General features: G+C 36.3%; 1 protein-coding gene across 1 annotated transcript in view; it reads left to right on the top strand.

Annotated features, from left to right (window-relative positions):
* The window catches only part of LOC113279920 (F-box protein At3g07870-like), a 52009-nt gene extending 32038 nt beyond the window's left edge, over positions 1-19971 (top strand). Inside the window, exons 3-4 of the mRNA XM_026528561.1 lie at positions 18434-19417; positions 19528-19971. Of these exons, the coding sequence (XP_026384346.1) occupies positions 18434-19417; positions 19528-19569 (1026 nt within the window). The 3' untranslated portion in view covers positions 19570-19971. The remainder of the gene's footprint in view (positions 1-18433; positions 19418-19527) is intronic.
* The last annotated feature ends 2659 nt before the right edge of the window (positions 19972-22630 follow it).

The raw sequence follows: 22630 nt of genomic DNA, 5'->3' as shown, positions 1-22630 counted from the left end.
ATGATTTTATATTTATAAAAACATTAAGAGTATATTTAATGTTTTAATAAGAAAATCAAGAATACAAAACAAAGCTTGGCTAAGTTAGGCTAGATAAAGAGCGGGAGAGATTTGTCTAGGAGGGATAAATCTACGACCGTGGTTTTTTCAACTAACCATTATAAATACTTTATTAATTAGTGTCATATTAATTGCTCATGATGAACGATTAATTAATTATTTATCATAAATATTCATTTAATGAGTCTAATAAGTACATATTTTATTAATAAATAAGTTTATTAAAAACAATGTATATTGATCGGTAAAGAATTTGATGCTGGCGAGTTTCAAACTCAGATAACTGGTATCATCACCCAATGACTTTTACCATTGTACTACAGTGACCCCGGTCATTAAAAATTATATTTTAATGGTGGTAGCGAAAAAAGCAGTGGGTGGTGGAAACAGTGGCAGGTATTTGTGAGTGGTGGAGGTGGTAACATTACTGGTGGTGGAAAAAATAATGGGTGTGGCCGGTTTTTACGTACGGTGGTGTATGTTAGTGAATAGTAGTGGACAATAATAGTTTTGTGTCTTTACAAAACGGGAAACATTGTATTGTGATGGATGTAGTTGGCAGTTTTTAGCACAACTGGTAAGGACAAAACACAAATATTTTGAGGAGGATACTAAATCATATAAGACAATATGATCATGACCGCTGGATCACCCAAATGGGATCCCATCTATTTATAGTAGCCAATCGAATAAATCACGGTTTTTAGTATTAAATAAAATTGATAACATTTCCAGAATACAAAACAAAGTTTGGAAAAGTTAGGCTAGATAAAGAACGATAAAATTTATACTTGCAGAACATAAATCTACCGTTATAAATGATCACGTTTAATTAAAAGTTAATAATAAATGTTCAATTGATATTTCATAAATGTTTCTTTAATTAATAAAATGAATGTATTTTTGTTGATACATAATAAACTTATTAACCATATCAGTGAGAATTAATGGTGGTTGTGATGGTGGGAAGTGGTGGGGATAATGGTGGTGGGTATTAGGTATTGGTGAGACTGGTGGAGTGGTGAAGGTAATGTGGTGGTGGAAGAAGTAGTGGAAGTAGGGTGAGAAAAAAGGTCCTAAGATAGGTAAATTAAGCACTAATGGTGGTTGTGATGGTGAGCGGTGGTGGTGGGTATTGGTGAGACTGGTGGAGTGATGACGATAATGTGGTGGTGGAAGATGTAGTGGTAGTATGGTGAGAAAAGGTGTCCTAAGATAGGTAATTATTTAGTCACTGATAGTCACATTTTTGTTTCTGAATTGTCCTCAGTGTCTCTATCGCTGGTGCTTGATTTTGTACTTATTATGGTGTTTTTATGTTTGTGTAGGTGTTTTTGGAGAAATACACTTGTGTGGAAAAAGTTACTCGAAAAGTGATTTTTGCACTCCCGGAGGACACTCGCTAAACGGGCCCCTACTGTGGATAAGGGGAACCCACTTGCTATTCGCACCCAAGAATTGTTGAATGTACCCCGGATTGCTAAAGGGACGCTGGATTTGGATAAGGGGCAGTCATCTTCTTCATTTGAATTTTGGCGGGAAATTGTGTTCAATGACAGAATTTAGGGTTTGTGATTTGGACGTGTTTTAGGCGGATTCAATCGCTGAAACTTCTTGGGACGACTGTATTGGACTGAACAGAGATACTTTGCTCTCCGGAATCTAAAGAGCTGGGCTAGATAATCCTCTTGAGGCTAAACAGGGGAGGATAGTTGTTCTCGGGTTTTTGAAGATGTTATGTGGATAATCAATCACCGAAATTGATTGGGATGGACTTATTCAACTTTAAAAGACTGGTATGATGGGTTAACTCGTCTGAATTGGGATGGATAATCGGATTTAAGGAAAACAGGGTTCACGGGTTTTTGGCCGTTCACCTGCGTATTCCCTGGAAGAGATTTGCGAGAGATTTTTTTTGATTTATTCGCTTATATTGTTTGGTAATGACCTGTTTCAGTCAAACAGGGGTGGTACTTGTGTTAGTTTCCATAAAAAGGGAGATTTCGTGAAACAGGGAAAGCAAGTTATTCTCGGGATATTCCATGCTGTATCTGGCAAGTTTGTGTGAGGCTGCAGCATGCTATTCATCTTCAGGGAGGTGTTTTTACAGATTTGGAGTGATTTTACACATTCAGGCGCGTGAGAAATGGAAGAATCAGGTATTATTCCCTTAACAGGCCGTGAATAATAATATGAGTTATGACGAGATTATTTGGAGTTATGAGGAATTATTCTTGATCCAAAGGTGTATAAATAGGCTTATGGAGTCACAGAATGGGGGATGGAGAGTTAGGAGAAGAAACAGAGCGTAAAATAGGAAGTTGTAGAGTTTCTCTGCTGCTACATGAAGAAGAAAACACGAAGAACATTGCACTATCCAAGAAAGTCGTAAACCACTGTCGTATTTCGCTTCAATTGCAACAGTTTTTCAGCGACTGCACAACAGTCACTGCTGCACTTTCCTTTCATCGTTCCTAGCAACAGTTGATCTGCAACGTTTATTTTGCGTTGCAGTTTTATGTTTTATTGTATTTTCACGTCTTGTAAGCACCTTTGAGCAATAAAAAAAATATTCTTTTGAGCGTGTTTCCAACATGAGAAGTTAAACCCAACATTGGGACAACGGAGGAAGCTGAATTTCGCCATTGGGGTAACTTAATTAATTGTTTATTTACTATTTGCATTGATTTTTAATGAACTATGATTTCTATTAACTACTCGTGACTTTATTTGATGGAGCAAGCTTAGTTCTAGGTAATTTTGATGCGCCATGCTTATGACCTACGTGCAATATTTTATGAAATCTACTTTGGCAAATAATAGAGTTGATATTTCCTTTGTTTTGAGTTATAAATGTCTACAATTAATTTTTGAACCCCATGAACATGAAAAACAATGGAATCCTGAGTCCCGGCCTCTCTTCATCCTGTCACCATATTTGTATATATTTTCCTTATTTTCTTTTAAAATCTTAAAACAAATTCTCAACAAGTCTGAGTGAACGACAACCTTATTTACCACTATCTATAATTTGATCAATTTTTGGCGTCGCCGACACGAATTTGTTTTTAGGTTTTATTTTATTTGTTATTTTTTACGTGTTTTGGTATTTTTGTTTGCTTTCAGATTTGGAGCTAAGCTAAAGGAAAAGAAAAAGTGCTGAAAAGAAGGGAAAAGCCCAAAAAAGAAAGAAAAGAGAAATCCAAAAGGAGTGAAGAAGAAGATTTTGTAAATAATTTTATTTTTATTTTTTTAGAAACTGTAATTAAGGTTTTTATTTTCGGACATTTTTTTTTCTTCTTTTCTTTTGGACATTGAACATTGGACTTTATTTTTAAACCCTACGGAAGGGTAGTTTTAAATAAACTGTTTGCAGAGAAGGACGGCGATTACGATATCGCCTCGGACCCTCGGGTTCGTACATGACATAGGAGTCGTGGCCCGAGTCGACTTCAACGGTTCATCCCCCGTCTGGAACGAGAGATAAGAATTCTAATCACCCGTGAATCCCCTGTCAGCGGGTTTACTGGATGATTTCGTATGCATATATGTTGAGGACCTGAAATCAGATTTAATTTTCTAGTAAAGGGAAAGGCCTAGCCAAATCAAGATAAGGACTCGGATTTCATCACTGTTTCCTTCTTGCCCGCCTTAGGAACACGTAACCTACGCGAACCTAAGCCTTAAAATTTGGACTAGAACGAGACCGATAGGGTAACGATCTTATTAGGAAAGTCGTTCGGAAAATATTGGTTACTCTTTCGAGCATACTTTGAAGTTCATGATGGTTTCTGTGAGTTGAACACACCGCCTTGTAACGCCGGTGAGGCCTTGGGTATCAAAGCTCCACTGAGCTTCCCTCGCTCTATTCAACTTACTTTAACTCGGACTGATTCCAGAGAGGTTTGCTCAGAATGTGACGAGTTCCTTTTCGAAAGAATAAAAGTTGGTCTAGAAACAATCCAAGGGAGCTATCATGCTTTTGTTTGCTAGATAAAATAGGCTTGTTGTGGTCGAGTCAACCTTCTTTGTGTTTGTTTAGAATTCCCTTGCAGTTAGGATGTCGAACTGGTATAGACAATACAATGATTATTCGACTGAGCAACATGAACATTATTCTTTTTATGACCATAATGTGAATAGTGGTTGGGAACACCAAACTTTTGAAGGTTATGGCTCATACCATGGTGATCTCAATTACTATTCACATGAATACCGGTCATACGAGCAAAATTCCTATAATTCCTCTTCTCTAGATGAGGCACGTAAGATACTTGAGTCAACGCGTAAGTTACATGAGTCAACACATAAGTCAGCGGACACATATGACTTAGTTATAAACGAAAGAACTGTAACAATTAGTGAACCTTCTTTAGAATACTACCTCAAGAAGTTAGCCGAGTCAACACGTGAGTTTGCTGAGTCAACACATCGGCTTGAGTTAGAGATGGAAGAAAGAATTGCTCGAATTACACTAAATTGCTCGAATTACACAGAATTGCCAATACATTGCTTCAAAAATCAACCTTGAAAGTGAGGAAATTTTTTATTTACATAATCAAGATGACAAGGATAGAATTGGAAGCAATACTTTAGATGAGGTTCAACCAATTTCATGTTATTATGATTATGATGAAGATAGTGCTGATGAAGAATCTGAAATATTTAGGCATAGTGATCAGGAATTTGTTACTCCAATTGAGCTTGATAATGATAATGATATTTCTGGTTCAAATCCCGATAATTTTAATTATTATCCACCTATTCAAAAGGACGGGGATTTGATTAGATATAATACCGTTTTAGACGAAGTTGTACTTCCTTTTGATTACGAAGCCAATGATGGTTTAGAGGAACGAGTTTATTTTGAGTCTAGCGATTTAGAACCAACAGTCTTAGACAAAGAAAGTGAACTCGTAAAAATGAGTGAGGATGCACCTGATTACAACTTAGAAGAATCAATTGGCCATTTTTAGGAATCTAATGATTTAGGAATTAGGGAAGTTGTGACCAGTCTACCTAAAGACACTGAAAACTCTAAGTTTGGGGGTGATTATCACTTTCATGATGCGTTACCTTTAACTCTTAAGTTCCCTCGTGTAGGACTTGACATTTTTTCCTCAACCATCTTACAAGATTATCTTCATACACTTTTTCCTGAACCTGGTTGTGTCCATAAGAGATCTCAGTTGTTAGAAACCCATCCTCTGGTTGATGTGGTTAAACCAGGCTATGATACCAAGATTGACTTTGTTTTCCCACCAAAAACTTTTCTTCCAATTGTGGGAACATATGATTTTCAGATGTGTCAGTTATTAAGTTTCGAGACTAAACCTAATTACTTTAAGAAAATAGGGTCGACACATTTTCTTAAGGAATACCACCTCTTTCATTGTGGTCAGCTGTGTGAGTCAAATCTGATTGACTCAGAGGATCCCCAATTATTCCGGATTTTGTTATGCGTTTCTAAGTTCTTGTTGAGTATTTCCAGACTCTTCAGCCTGATCTTCAGAATACCTTTGATGAAATCCAACCGATGAAATCTTTTTATTTAGACCCTTTTATAGAGCCTGAACCTAAACCACAACTAGATTTAGTTGTCTTAAACAAGGGTATGTTTGATGCCTTCTTGGATTGTTGTAGTTTCCTCTTCTTGTGGTTAGAACTTTTTAATCCAGATGACCCACAGTTATTCCGTCTACTGCATTACGATTATATGAGGTGATTAATTCCTTCCGATGTCTGGATGGAGACTTTAAACTTAGCACTTCTGGGGAGGTAACCCAATCTCATGCAACACGATAATATATTTCCTTAACGCTTTTGCTTCGAGTGGTAACAGTTTCTCCTTGTTCATGCTTTTAATTTTATCTTTAGAACATTGAGGAAAATGTTAGATTTAAGTTTGGGGGTGGGGAACAACTTTTTTAGTTGCATTTTTGAAACTTATAGCATCACATAGTATCCGGTTAGCTAAGTTTACATATGTTTTTTTACCGAAAAGATGGAAATTGGAATTGCTAGGGATAACATTCTTCTGAGACATTAGAGAAAAAGACATTGAGATCTTTGACATTCAGGAGAGAACTTGTTCCTTTTAGAGGGTAATCGTGATGGACCTAACCATCCATGATGGAAAGGCAAGTAGGTCAGAAGGAAATACTAGAAAAAAAAAGCAACCCCACAATGTAGTCTTAGTTACTGGATTACGACTCTCTCTTAGTATAAACTTTCATCATTAACAAGCGGAGCGACATAAAAATCTATTAAGAAAGTTGAAGACGTTTAAGGTTTAGAAGCACCAATAGTAAAGAATAATTCTAAAAATCAAAGTTGAAGATTGAATTACAAGAGCAAAGAAAACCAAACGATATACGTTGTTGAAGTTCATGATACCAAGACATTACAAGTTGTGAAGATCCAAGTTCTAAAGTCCTTCTCTAATGGCCATGTAAATTGTTGTCTTTGTTTCAAAAAAAAAAAATGTACATTTAAATTTTGTTTAATAAGGCCATAGGGAAGTAGAAATCTATATGGAAGTTTCAAGCAAGAAATCAAAGAGAAGAATTAATTATCAGGGTTCTATGAGGTTCGATAGTTTATCATCAACAGTTGAAGCCGAAGAAGACGTTGTTTCTACTGAGCACTATGAGAGAGTCGAAGAGAGATCCATATTGGTTGCTTTGTTAGTCCGCTTTCCATCTGGCACAAGATATTTCTAGCACTGGTTCAACTCATCACACGTAATTACTCCAGCTGTGTAGCAGATGTCCCTTTCATTTTTATCTCTCTCCTAATCTTATCCATCTGTAAAGCGGACGCATCTTACAATGTTTATCTAGTTGTGTAGCAGATATCTCTTTATCTAGCAGTGTTGCGGATGTGTCTCCCCTATTCTTTGTTCAGCTTTAGAGCCGGCACCTTTAATTTCTCTGGCATTCTAGTTACTTGGAGATAGGTTGAGAATCTGTATGTCCTCATAGCTCTTTGGATACTTGTGACCAATTAGAAGTCTTGGTTTTGTGGGTACAACTCTGGTAAACCCTCCCGAGACTATATCTCGGTCACAAGGGCCACCTAGTGAGTTAGGCTTTAATTTTTATTAGTTTTGCTCGAGGACTAGCAAATAATAGGTTTGGGGTATTTGATAGACACATTTTTGTGTCTGAATTGTCCTCAATGTCTCTATTGCTAGTGCTTGATTTTGGTACTTATTATGGTGTTTTTATGTTTGTGTAGGTGTTTTTGGAGAAATATACTTGTGTGGAAAAAGTTGCTCGAAAAGTGGTTTTTGCACCCCGGAGGACACTCGCTAAACGGACCCCTACTTTGGATAAGGGGCAGCTTAATTACTAAGGGGCACTCACTTGCTATTCGCACCCAAGAATTGTTGAATGTACCCTGGATTGCTAAAGGGACGCTGGATTTGGATAAGGGGAAGTTATCTTCTTCATTTGAATTTTGGAGGGATTTTCAATGGAAGAATTTAGGGTTTGTGATTTGAACGTGTTTTCGGTGGATTCAATCGCTGAAAGTTCTTGGGACGACTGTATTGGACTGAACATAGATGGTATGTTCTCCGGAATCGAAAGAGATGGGCTAGATAATCCTCTTGAGGCTAAACAGAGGAGGATAGTTGTTCTCGGGTTTTTGAAGATGTTTTGTGGATAATCAATCACCGAAATTGATTGGGCTGGACTTATTCAACTTAAAAAGGACTGGTATGATGGGTTAACTCGTCTGAATTGGGATGGATAATCAGATTTAAGGAAAACAGGGTTCACGGGTTTTTGGTTGTTCACCTGCGTATTCCCTGGAAGAGATTTGCGAGAGATTTTGTTTAATTTATTCGCTTATATTGTTTGGTAATGACCTGTTTCAGTCAAACAGGGGTGGTACTTGTGTTAGTTTCCATAAAAAAGGGAGATTTCGTGAAACAGGGCAAGCAAGTTATTCTCGGGATATTCCATGCTGTATCTGGCAAGTTTGCGTGAGGCTGCAGCGTGCTATTCATCTTCAGGGAGGTGTTTTTACAGATTTGGAGTGATTTTACACATTCAGGCGCGTGAGAAATGGAAGAATCGGGAATTATTCCCTTAACAGGCCGTGAAGAATAATATGAGTTATGACGAGATTATTTGGAGTTATGAGGAATTATTCTTGATCCAAAGGTGTATAAATAGGATTATGGAGTCACAAAATGGGGGATGGAGAGTTAGGAGAAGAAAGAGAGCGTAAAATAGGAAGTTGCAGAGTTTCTCTGCTGCTGCATGAAGAAGAAAACACGAAGAACATTGCATTATCCAAGACAATCGTAAACCACTGTCGTATTTTCCTTCAATTGCAACAGTTTTTCAGCGACTGCACAACAACCACTGCTGCACTTTCCTTTCATCGTTCCTAGCAACAGTTGATCTGCAACGTTTATTTGTGTTGCAGTTTTCTGTTTTATTGTATTTTCACGTCTTGTAAGCACCTTTGAGCAATAAAAAAATTCTTTTGAGCGAGTTTCCAACATGAGGAGTTAAACCCGACATTGGGACAACGGAACAAGCTGGATTTCACCATTGGGGTAACTTAATTAATTGTTTATTTACTATTTGCATTGATTTTCAATGAATTATGATTTCTATTAACTACTCGTGACTTTGTTTGATGGAGCATGCTTAGTTCTAGGTAATTTTGATGCGCCATGCTTATGACCTACGTGTAATATTTTATGAAATCTACTTTGGCAAATAATAGAGTTGATATTTCCTTTGTTTTGAGTTATAAATGTCTACAATTAATTTTTAAACCCCATGAACATGAAAAACAGTGGAATCCTGAGTCTCAGCCTCTCTTCATCCTGTCACCAGATTTGTATATATTTTCCTTATTTTCCTTATTTTCTTTTCTAAAATCTTAAAACAAATTCTCAACAAGTCTGAGTGAACGACAACCTTATTTACCACTATCTAAAATTTGATCAATTTTTGGCGCCGCCGACGTGGATTTGTTTTTAGGTTTTATTTTATTTGTTATTTTTTACGTGTTTTAGTATTTTTGTTTGCTTTCAAATTTGGAGCTAAGCCAAAGGAAAAGAGAAAATGCTGAAAAGAAGGGAAAAGCCCAAAAAGGAAAGAAAAGAGAAATCCAAAAGGAGTTAAGAAGAAGATTTTGTAAATAATTTTATTTTTATTTTTTTAAAAACTGTAATTAAGGTTTTTATTTTTGGACATTTTTTTTTCTTCTTTTCTTTTGGACATTGAACATTGGACTTTATTTTTAAAACCCTACGGAAGGGTAGTTTTAAATAAATTGTTTACAGAGAAGGACGGTGATTACGATATCGCCTCGGCCCCTCGGGTTCGTACATGACATAGGAGTCGTGGCCCGAGTCGACTTCAACGGTTCATCCCCCGTCTAGAACGGGAGATAAGAATTCTAAACACCCGTGAATCCCCTGTCAGCGGGTTTACTGGATGATTTCGTATGCATATATGTTGAGGACCTGAAATCAGATTTAATTTTCTAATAAAGGGCAAGGCCTGGCCAAATCAAGATAAGGACTCAGATTTCATCACCGTTTCCTTCTTGCCCGCCTTAGGAACACGTAACCTACGCGAACTTAAGCCTTAAAATTTGGACTAGAACGAGACCGATAGGGTAACGAGCTTATTAGGAAAGTCGTTCGGAAAATATTGGTTACTCTTTTGAGCATACTTTGATGTTCATGATGGTTTATGTGAGTTGAACACGCCATCTGTAACGCCGGTGAGGCCTTGGGTATCAAAGCTCCACTGAGCTTCCCTCGTCTCTATTCAACTTACTTTAATCGGATTGATTCCAGAGAGGTTTGCTCAGATTGTAACGAATTCCTTTTCGAAAGAATAAAAGCTGGTCTAGAAACAATCTAAGGGAGCTATCATGCTTTTGTTTGCTAGATAAAATAGGCTTGTTGTGGTCGAGTCAGCCTTCTTTGTGCTTGTTTAGAATTCCCTTGCAGTTAGGATGTCGAACTGGTATAGCCAATACAATGATTATTCGACTGAGCAACATGAACATTATTTTTTTTATGAACATAATGTGAATAGTGGTTGGGAACACCAAACTTTTGAAGGTTAAGGCCCATACCATGGTGAACTCAATTACTATTCACATGAATACCGGTCATACGAGCAAAATTCCTATAATTCCTCTTCTCTAGATGAGGCATGTAAGATACTCGAGTCAACGCGTAAGTTACACGAGTCAACACATAAGTCAGCGGACACAGATGACTTAGTTATAGACGAAAGAACTGTAACAATTAGTAAACCTTCTTTAGAAGATTACCTCAAGAAGTTAGCTGAGTCAACATGTAAGTTAACTGAGTCAACACGTGAGTTTGCTGAGTCAACACGTAGGCTTGAGTTAGAGATGGATGAAAGAATTGCTCGAATTACACTGAATTGCCAATACATTGCTTCAAAAATCAACCTTGAAAGTGAGGAAAATTTTTATTTACATAATCAATATGACAAGGATAGAATTGGAAGCAATACTTTGGATGAGGTTCAACCATTTTCATGTAATTATGATTATGATGAGGATAGTGCTGATGAAGAATCTGAAATATTTAGGCATAGTGATCAAGAATTTGTTACTCCAATTGAGCTTGATAATGATATTTCTGGTTCAAATCCCGATAATTTTAATTATTATCCACTTATTCAAAAGGACGGGAATTTGACTAGAGATAATATTGTTTTAGACGATGTTGTACTTCCTTTTGATCACGAAGCCAATGATGGTTTAGAGGAACAAGTTTATTTTGAGTCTAGCGATTTAGAAACAACAGTCTTAGACAAAGAAAGTGAACTCGTAAAAATGAGTGAGGGTGCACCTGATTACAACTTAGAAGAATCAATTGACCATTTTCAGGAATCTAATGATTTAGGAATTAGGGAAGTTATGACCAGTCTACCTATAGACACTGAAAACTCTAAGTTTGGGGGTGATTATCACTTTCATGATGCCTTACCTTTAACTCTTAAGTTCCCTCGTGTAGGACTTGACATTTGTGCCTCAACCATCTTACAAGATTATCTTCATACACTTTTTACTGAACCTGGTTGTGTCCATAAGAGACCTCAGTTGTTAGAAACCCATCCTCTGGTTGATGTGGTTAACCCAGGCTATGATACCAAGATTGACTTTGTTTTCCCACCAAAAACTTTTCTTCCAATTGTAGGAACATATAATTTTCAGATGTGTCGGTTATTAAGTTCTGAGACTAAACCTAATTACTTTAGGAAAATAGGGTCGACACATTTTCTTAAGGAAGACCACCTCTTTCATTGTGGTCAGCTGTGTGAGTCAAATCTGATTGACTCAGAGGATCCCCAATTATTCAAGGTTTTGTTATGCGCTTCTAAGTTCTTAGTTGAGTATTTCCAGACTCTTCAGCCTGATCTTCAGAATACCTTGAGGAAATCCAATCCATGACCCTTTTATAGAGCCTGAACCTGAACCACAACTAGATGTAGTTATCTTAAACAGGGGTATGTTCGATATCTTCTTGGAATTTTTTAGTTTCCTCTTCTTGTGGTTATCACTTTTTGATCCAGATGACCCACAGTTATTCCGGCTACTGCTTTATTATTATATGAGGTGATTAATTCCTTCCGATGTCTGGCTGAAGACTTTAAACTTAGCACTTCTTGGGAGGTCACCCAATCTCATGCAACACGGTAATATCTTTCCTTAACGCTTTTGCTTCGAGTGGTAACAGTTTCTCCTTGTTCATGATTTTAATTTTATCTATATAACATTGATGACAATGTTAGATTTAAGTTTGGGGGTGGGGAAGAACTTTTTAGTTGCATTTTTGAAACTTCTAGCATCACATAGTATCCGGTTAACTAAGTTTACATACGGTTTTTCACCGAAAAGATGGAAATTGGAATTGCTGGGGATAACATTCTTCTGAGACATTAGAGAAAAATACATTGAGATCTTTGACATTCAGAAGAGAACTTGTTCCTTTTAGAGGGTAACCGTGATGGACCTAACCATCCATGATGGAAAAGCAAGTAGGCCAGAAGAAAATGCCAGAAAAACAAAGCAACCTCACAATGTAGTCTTAGTTACTGGATTACGACTCTCTCTCAGTAGAAACTTATCATCATCAACAAGCGGAGCGACATAAAATCTATGTAGAAAGTTGAAGACGTTTAAGGTTTAGAAGCAACAATAGAAAAGAATAATTCAAAAAATCAAAGTTGAAGATTGAATTACAAGAGCAAAGAAAATCAAACGATATACGTTGTCGAAGTTCATGATACCAAGACATTACAAGTTGTGAAGATCTAAGTTCTAAAGTCCTTCTCTAATGGCCATGTAAATTCTTGTCTTTGTTTCAAAAAAAAAATATAAAAAAAATGTACATTTAAATTTTGTTTAATAAGGCCATAGGGAATTAGAAATCTATAAGGAAGTTTCAAGCAAGAAATCAAAGAGAAGAATTAATTGTCAGGGTTCTATGAGGTTCGATAGTTTATCATCAACAGTTGAAGCCGAAGAAGACGTTGTTTCTACTAAGCACTATGAGAGAGTCGAAGAGAGATGCATATTGGTTGCTTTGTTAGTCCTCTTTCCATCTGGCACAAGATCTTTCTAGCACTGGTTCAACTTATCACACGTAATTACTCCAGATGTGTAGCAGATGTCCCTCTCATTTTTATCTCTCTCCTAATCTTATCCAGCTGTAAAGCGGACGCATCTTACAATGTTTATCTAGCTGTGTAGCAGATATCTCTTTATCTAGTAGTGTTGCGGATGTGTCTCCCCTATTCTTTGTTCAGCTTTAGAGCCGGCACCTTTAATTTCTCTGGCATTCTAGTTACTTGGAGATAGGTTGAGAATCTGTATGTCCTCATAGCTCTTTGGATACTTGTGACCAATTAGAAGTCTTGGTTTTGTGGGTACACCTCTGTTAAACCCTCCCGAGACTATATCTCGGTCACTAGGACCACCTAGTGAGTTAGGCTTTAATTTTTATTAGTTTTGCTCGAGGACTAGCAAATAATAGGTTTGGGGTATTTGATAGACACATTTTTGTGTCTGAATTGTCCTCAATGTCTCTATTGCTAGTGCTTGATTTTGGTACTTATTATGGTGTTTTTATGTTTGTGTAGGTGTTTTTGGAGAAATATACTTGTGTGGAAAAAGTTGCTCGAAAAGTGGTTTTTGCACCCCGGAGGACACTCGCTAAACGGACTCCTACTTTGGATAAGGGGCAGCTTAATTACTAAGGGGCACCCACTTGCTATTCGCACCCAAGAATTGCTGAATGTACCCTGGATTGCTAAAAGGACGCTGGATTTGGATAAGGGGCAGTCATCTTCTTCATTTGAATTTTGGCGGGAAATTATGTTCAATGGAAGAATTTAGGGTTTGTGATTTGGACGTGTTTTAGGCGGATTCAATCGCTGAAACTTCTTGGGACGACTGTATTGGACTGAACAGAGATGGTATGTTCTCCGGAATCGAAAAAGCTGGGCTAGATAATCCTCTTGAGGCTAAACAGGGGAGGATAGTTGTTCTCGGGTTTTTGAAGATGTTCTGTGGATAATCAATCACCGAAATTGATTGGGATGGACTTATTCAACTTAAAAAGGACTGGTATGATGGGTTAACTCGTCTGTATTGGGATGGATAATTGGATTTAAGGAAAACAGGGGTCACGGGTTTTTGGCCGTTCACCTGCGTATTCCCTGGAAGAGATTTGCGAGAGATTTTGTTTGATTTATTCGCTTATATTGTTTGGTAATGACCTGTTTCAGTCAAACAGGGGTGGTACTTGTGTTAGTTTCCATAAAAAAGGGAGATTTCGTGAAACATGGAAAGCAAGTTATTCTCGGGATATTCCATGCTGTATCTGGAAAGTTTGTGTGAGGCTGCAGCGTGCTATTCATCTTCAGGGAGGTGTTTTTACAGATTTGGAGTGATTTTACACATTCAGGCGCGTGAGAAATGGAAGAATCAAGAATTATTCCCTTAACAGGCCGTGAAGAATAATATGAGTTATGACGAGATTATTTGGAGTTATGAGGAATTATTCTTGATCCAAAGGTGTATAAATAGGCTTATGGAGTCACAGAATGGGGGATGGAGAGTTAGGAGAAGAAAGAGAGCGTAGAATAGGAAGTTGCAGAGTTTCTCTGCTGCTGCATGAAGAAGAAAACACGAAGAACATTGCACTATCCAAGATAGTCGTAAACCACTGTCGTATTTCCCTTCAATTGCAAAAGTTTTCAACAACTGCACAACAGTCACTGCTGCACTTTCCTTTCATCGTTCCTAGCAACAGTTGATCTGCAACGTTTATTTGCGTTGCAGTTTTCTATTTTATTGTATTTTCACGTCTTGTAAGCACCTTTGAGCAATAAAAATAATTCTTTTGAGCGTGTTTCCAACATGAGGAGTTAAACCCAACATTGGGACAATGGAGGAAGATGGATTTCACCATTGGGGTAACTTAATTAATTGTTTATTTACTATTTGCATTGATTTTTAATGAATTGTGATTTCTATTAACTACTCGTGACTTTGTTTGATGGAGAATGCTTAGTTTTAGGTAATTTTGATGCGCCATGCTTATGACCTACGTGTAATATTTTATGAAATCTACTTTGGCAAATAATAGAGTTGATATTTCCTTTGTTTTGAGTTATAAATGTCTACAATTAATTTTTGAACCCCATGAACATGAAAAACAGTGGAATTCTGAGTCCTAGCCTCTCTTCATCCTGTCACCATATTTGTATATATTTTCCTTATTTTCTTTTAAAATCTTAAAACAAATTCTCAACAAATCTGAGTTAACGACAACCTTATTTACCACTACCTAAAATTTGATCAGTCACTCTTGGTTAATTTTTCTTTATTTTGTTTTAATTTGATTTTAGTTTTCAAATTACTATTTTTATTATTTTTAAAAATTAAAACAATTCTTAAAGGCCATATTTTTCCAAAAAAGAAGATGTTTTGATTTTAAGATTTACCGGGTCGGGGGAAGGAATAAAAATGAAACCCATTAAAAAATTGACCAAACACAAGGCTACGCGCGAAATAATTGTAATCGGTTCAGTTTCTCACATCTCTCTTTATTCCCCTTTTTTTTGTCATGGTTTCTGTTTCTGTCATTATTCCTCCCAAACTACATGAGATTATGTAAGGCTACGCGTGAATTAATTATAATCGATTTAGTTTCTCACATCTCTCTTTATTCCCCCCTTTTTTGTCATGATTTCTGTTTTTATCATTTCTCCCTAACTTCGTGTAATTATGTATGCTTAAGAAATAGTTCATGATAATAGGTAAAGGGACGAGAAAAGAAATGGATCAAGAATAAAATATTATTATAAATTTTAGGAAAATGAATAAACACAAATCTATGTAAATTGGGAACCCAACAAGTTATATCAAAGAGAAAGATTAAATTATAATGCTAACAAATTTTGCAAGATTAATCTAATTGATTTTAAAGTAATTTTAGGTTTTTTTAGTTTTGTTACAAATTTGGTGAATGACCTTTGATGATATTCTTTGAAGTAGTGAACGAAGTAATGTTCTACTGCCCATAGGATTTGCTCTAATGATTAACTACATTTGTACCAAAGGGTTGTATGACTTACATACACACTATTAAAATATTCGATGATAAGGACATGTTTATTAACCAACTCCTCAAAACATTTATACCTGGATCGATATGCTCGATTCTTCTGAGACAATTACAACATGTATGAATCGATGGATATATTTGAAACACATATCCTTGCTCGGGCCGTTACGGCACGGGCTGAGACCTAGTATGTCAAAAAAATAGAAGTAGACAATTATCTTAAAACATACCAAAATAGAATAGAAGATAGATAAAAAAGACGAAAGGAGTAATATTTATAGTGGAGTTTACACTTGTATATAACCCATCATGGTGTGTATGGTTGCAGAGTTCACAATTTCGAGGAATTTATAATCCTGTGAGGTTAGAAATCCCGGAATTCATGCATATCCTTCATGTATCTGGTGACTTAGTTAAAATTCCTAAGATTCATAGAACTCCCTTGCTTTAAATTCATGTATTGTTTGACATCAACCTTAGAATTTTAAAATTGTAACATATGATATTTTAGGTTAAAAAAAGTGGGTCCATAAATCTCTTGACAAGTTTCCCACCAAAACTTAAGTTAGAAAGGTCAGACTCTATATGAAGGATTTGATGGAAAAGTAATTCCCATAAAAAAAACGTGATTCCAAGAGATTGGGGAAACCAAATGTATCGAGAGAAATACAACCCCCGCCAAATCTATGAATTTGTAAATCCCCAAATTAAAATTTTGCATCCAAATCTCACCTTTATAGCAAAATCTTAGATTGAAAAAATACATTTTTTTTTTGAAAATTCGACAAACACCCCTAAATCAAAGCCACGTTTGGATTGATTTTTTTCACGAAAAGCATTTGCTAAAAAATTGGTAACAAAATTTTCAAGAGCAAGATGTTTGGTACATATTTTTCAAAATGTTTTTCTCAAAAAAAAAAAAAAAAAAAACAAAAAAAAAAAAAAAAGCATTTTCATTTTGAGCAAATTTTAAAAGCTACAAAATTTATTTATTCCATAACAGTTTGTATATTATATTTTACCAAATGCTTGGCCACTTTATTTCAACAACACAACACAACACAACCTAACACAAAATAAAAACAGTTTTCTAATGAAGGCTATTATTGGAATGTCACATTCCAATAGAGGGGCATCACCTAATAGGACAAAAACGGGTCACCCATAGGTAATATCAAAAATCCCTTATCTCAAATAATTTTGTGATGACTAAAAAATCCTTATTTAGTTAATTTTAATTTAATTAGATAATAATTAAAATTAATGAATTTTGCTGTATACTTGGTGAATTCTGGGACAAAGTTTTTGTGGGAAGAAAAACTAGAGAGAAGAAAAAAAATATTTAGTCAATCACACTAGCCGTAAAATAATCCAAACCTGGACGTAAAATCACTTCTACGGTTGGAATGAAAAGGAACCTGGACGTAAAATGAGATTATACGGTTGGAACTATCCAAACCTGGACGTAGTTCATTCCAACCTGGACGAAAAATGAGCTTCTACGGTTGGAACTATCCAAAACTGGACGTAAAACTACATGCAAATAAAATTCTACGGTTGGAATTAATCCAAACCTGGTCGTGATTTCTTCATAACCACTTTTACGGTTGGAATTAATCCAAACCTGGCCGTAAAACTATATGCAAATAAAATTTCTACGGTTGGAATTAATCCAAACCTGGCGTGATTTCTTCTACGGTTTTTAAGTTTTTATTTTAGTTAAAGGATAATCTAGACATTTTGTATATGTGTTAGGATATCCCATCCAAGTGAAGCCCCTCTATTAAAGTGTGACACCAAGGTATTGAAAGCGTGAAGCGGAGCGTGAAGCGTTTTTCATTTTTAGGAAACGATGCGTATGTCGAAGCGTGAAGCGTCGCTTCATGATTGATGTTTGAAGCGGATGTTTTCTTATAAATAAATTAGTTGTAACTAGTAACTATAAATTTATTAGGAAGATAATATCTATATACATTTTATATAAGTAATTTTTATTAAAAACAAAGCGTGTGTACACCAGTTCAACCTACTCCAGACGAGTGGGAGGTGGGGCATTCAATTCCCCCTTAAAAATTCATACTTTTCTTTTAAAAGTTTTAAAAATTAGGTAAAATTTTTAAAGTTTCATGAAAGATGCGCTACACATGACCGTTTCGGAGCGAAATGCTGAAATTTGAAGGGAAACGTGAAGTGAAGCGTATACTCTGAAGCGTGAAGCGTACGCTTCATGAAAGATGCGCTTCACATGACCGCTTCGAAGCGAAATGCTAAAATTTGAAGCGAAGCGTACGCTCCGATACGTGAAGCGTACGCTTTTAAAAACCACGTGTGACAGCCCAATGATAGGCTTCTCTTAAAACCTGAGCGCAATACCAATTTTGCTCGCCTCATATCAATAGAGAAGGGGGAATGCCTCGTATTAGGATCAGACGACAGTTTCTAAAAAATAATTGCAAAAAGTCGGTACCCCTGTAGGTCAAGCAGCGAACCACAAAAAGGTTGTTACTTAAAAGTGAGGTTGGTATTTAGCAAATAATAAGGTGTCGAGAATCAAAATCCTAGTTATGGTAAAGTAGTTTTTATATAAATACCGATACGTGAATGGAAATTCTCACTTTATTTGTTTTGAATTCAATGGATAGCAGCAGCAGCACTTACTTCTCAGATCTTCCTCAAAACCAAATTCTGAACAAGAGATTGAAGAAAAACGACGAAAATTAGCAAAATATCGAGATTCTCCCGGAAGAAATTGTGTTGGAGTTCCTCTACAGGGTTCCAGTTAAGCCTCTATTGAGATCCAGTCTCGTCTGCAAGCACTGGTACAATTCTATCAATAAAGATCCAACCTTTACATCTTCTCATTTTATTGAGTACTCCCAGAAACATCCCCATCTCATCCTTCATTTTCTCAACAGAAACAAAAACAATACTAATACTAATAATAGTAATAGTAATAAAGTAGAATATTTCCACAGCTTCTTCGATTTGGACAAAGATAATAATAATCAATCTGTTTATATTGTTGATTGGAATCAAAATTTAGTCACTTATATCAAATCTAAAGTGGATCTAGTTGGTTATTGCAATGGTTTGATTTGTCTTTCTGAAAGATGTCCTGTAATTAGTAAAGTTTGGATATGGAATACTGCTAGGAACGAATCGCTACTCATATTTCCTCCGGTCAATGACAGTGACTCCGGGGCTTATGGTGTCGTAAATTATGGATTTGGTTTTGATTCTATAACAAAGGAATATAAGGTTGTATACATTACTTATTCAGCGACAGTTCGTTCCTTTAAGTGCCTTGTTCTTACATTAGGACGGGGAACTATCTCGTGGAGTGAGGTCGTGGCTCCAGAGGTTGTGGTATCTAGGTGCTTTAAATCAGCTGTATATACTTCTCATAACGGAGCATCAACTCTTTCTTGGAGGACAGCTGATATTAACGTGCTGCTCTCTTTTGACCTCCATGACGAGACATTTAATGTAATTCGAGTCCCAGTAGAGTGTGAAAGCACTAAAGATGAGTATCCATTAGTTGAGCTTGTGGAAGTCAGGGGATTTTTAGGTCTGCTCCGTTTAGAAAGCTTAATACCGAGGGGTGGTAATAGTAGGAGTACTGGCGATCGTTATCATCCTGTACATGAAGAAAGTAATACTTGGAAAATGGTCCATTTGTATATATTACAAGACAAAGTCAACCAAGTATGGAATAAGCAGCAGAAGTTTGATCTTACTCCACATTTTCTTCCTTGCAGTATGAACTCTCGTTTTGCTAGTTTCTCTGATCAGATTTTACTTTTTTGGATAGACAGCAAGGGTCTTCAGTTTTTCAATCTACACAAGAAACATCTTAAGGTGGTAGAGTCTCTCGCTGCGCATGTTTCAGTAAATAATCAGGGCCCTGAATCAGTTTCTTCTCAAGATTTCCGGCTAACCTATCATGTTGAGAACCTATGTTCTTTGCAATCCTTATTGCCTCAATCAGCATACAGATCAGACTCAACTTGTATACATCAAATTTTAAAGCAACATTACAGTGTTGTTCGAAGAAACCTGCCAAAGACAGTGGGAGGGTACCTAACTTTGTATGGTCGAGCACCAAGCAACATGTACTATATCTTTGAGTAGGTTTTCTTACGGTCTAGTTGTTTATTATTTATTCTGTCAAGATTCACTTCTCTATTTCTGCTTGATCTCTGATGTCAATGCTCTTATGTTTGAACCTGGTATCCAGTGACATACAAGATTATAGTCCAGCCATTTGACCGTGATCTCATTATTTTATCAGTACAATATGCATCTTTCTTTTTTGTTCTCTAAGTCTTCAGTTTGGATGGTACTACAGCCTACATGTCACTGGTTGATTCATCTTGCACCTGATAACATTGTAACACATGAAGCAAGATATTATTATTAATTTGAAAGAAAACTTCTTTTTAGAGGTAGTTGTTAGATATTACATGGTTCCGTTACATATAGTTAGGGGTTAAAGATGATTTGGTGGTAAAGGAGGATATTAGATTTACACGGCAAAAGGCTGTGATAAAAGAAAAGGAGAGAGGAAACTCTATTCATGGCAATAGTCGGCATCCTTATCTGACTTAGTACTTTGTGAGTCAGACATGAGGAGGCTGATTAGATTTGCATTTACATATTAGCACAAGACGTATTGGAGGTGCTGGTTTTTCATATTATTCAAGAGAAGCGGACGAGTTCAGCAGCAGTCAGGCTGAAAAGTGAGGGTCCTCAGGTACTAAATATGAAGATGATGCATGAGATACTGAAGGTTAGTTTCTCGATGATATGATTCATCTTTACAATTTCTGTCTTTCACTTAATTCCTCATCGTAGAATTTAGCCAGGTTGTAGTTGATGGTTTAGTAGTTGTTGTCTTGTAGTTAGTAATAGTATTACCAGTTAGTGAATTCATTGAGATTCTTGGCTTGTTTTGCATGCTACTAGATTCACAGGTAAAGCAATACCTATAAACATTTGTATAGTAGGATCGCTATTGAAGTCTCCGATAGTTGCATAAATTTAATCACGTAGAGTTAGAATTCTTTTTTGAATAGCTAATAAGTTTTCCAAGCTTATTTGTCTATGTGTATTCTTCTTCTATGTTGCCAGAGAAAAATTGGTTTGTTGATAATCTGACTGTCGGGGGATATCTTCTTTTTTTTGTACAGGGCAGTCAGCTACAAGGTTGCTCAGAGCACTACCAAAAGAAACAATTAGAGCCCTAAAACACTGCAAACAAGCTATATCATGCACCAGCTGCCAGTAATACTACATACCAGGCATCGGTTATGTTTCTTCTGTGTCAATAGGCAGGTGCGTAAAGTTACTAAAGTATAGTTGGAAGTTCGGGAAATTGCGTTGTAGAAAGAATACCATAAATTAGCTGAGTCACATGCAGCAGCTTTCATCCTCATGGTCAGTTCTCAAACATTATGCTGTTGGTACCCGTGAGAAATTACTGCATTGTACTTAGGTTTTATCTAATCCAGTTTTGCTGCTAGATGTTGGGGTGGAGTAACTCTTTGTCTTTGTCCCATCTATACCTGCGTGATTCCGTAACTCTTCAGGATGCATTTAAGCGTTTTAGTCATATAGTTCGAAACTAATAAAAACTCAATGCTCATATCTCAAACCCACAAAACTAGAATCACTCTTGTATGGTTTCTTTTGAAGCTAGAACAGAATTGCTTCATTCTCTATGATTGCCTATTAACTCAATGCACCAATTCCTAAATATGGGACGCGAGAGGGTTTGGTAGTGATAGTGTATTGCTAAAAAGCGGCTAGTGAAAGTTTTTTTTACCTTGATAGACAGATAAATGAATGTTTCCATCTAAATACTACTTGGATTCTGTATTTGTTTGTAAGGGAATAAATACTGTGTCTTGATGTTCAACCCCTCAGATTTGTTGGTTTGGCCATCCGTTTCTGTCTTTTGTTCATCCCATAGTGGGATCAAAGTCAACCAATCTTGGATTTGTTCATCCCGTAGGACTTGCCCCTATGAAACTATATATGTTCTTGGTGTTGCCCTTCTGTTGATCTTGCTAAATCTTAATTTTTATTTGCTTATGCTTCTCGTGATCTAATTTCGATTTGAATCTTGCAGGTGTAAGTAGATATGGAGGACAGAACTATAGTCTCGAAGACGGAAAGGAAGGAAATCATCGTCTGAGCAAGAGCAAGAGTGATTGTACAGCAAAGGAAAGAACAAAAATTTCTTGCGGACTCCTGCGGATCCTTGATCAAGAGCTGAGAGATTGGATAACAAGGAAGGAATATGAACTTCTTGCAAGCTATGAACAAGAGGCTGCCCTGAAAAGTTGGGTAACATTCGAGATTTTTGTGCATTAGACATTAGTACCACAAGTAATGATATGAGAGATAAGCAGACCCTGAGTGTTTTAAGATATTCTTTTGTGGTTAAGAGAAACAATATCTAGAGCTCACCAACACAATCAAGCAGAAGAGGATTTCCATAAATTTCGCTGCCTAAGGTAGTATGTTGCTTAACATTCTATGTTCAAAACAATATTTTCTCCTCTGCTGTGATCTCTCTGACTTCTTAAGTTCAGGGTAATTTTGTTTATTCTTATCAGGGAAGTAGTGGTGATCAGTGTTGTTGGTTCAGATGGTAGTTGCATTTGTAACCGGAGTGAAACAACGAAAAGCATAGAAGTATTGTAATCCTGTAAGACGTAAGTGTTTTGTAGAGTAACCTTAATTAGGAATTTGAATTGAAATATATGATAGTTCTCTCCTTTTCATTTCTCATTTTCATGTTAATTCATGTTACCATATTAAACTTCCATTTGTTAGGTTGAAAATTGTTTCTAAGCATTATATTTTAACTGAACATGAAGTTGAATTATTTTTGATGTCATGTTTCTAAAGTCG

The sequence above is a fragment of the Papaver somniferum genome, chromosome 5 (genome assembly GCF_003573695.1).
Source record: "Papaver somniferum cultivar HN1 chromosome 5, ASM357369v1, whole genome shotgun sequence".
Taxonomy (NCBI): Eukaryota; Viridiplantae; Streptophyta; class Magnoliopsida; order Ranunculales; family Papaveraceae; genus Papaver; species Papaver somniferum.
Note: the sequence above shows the minus strand (reverse complement) of the source record. Positions and strands in the feature narration are given on the sequence as shown.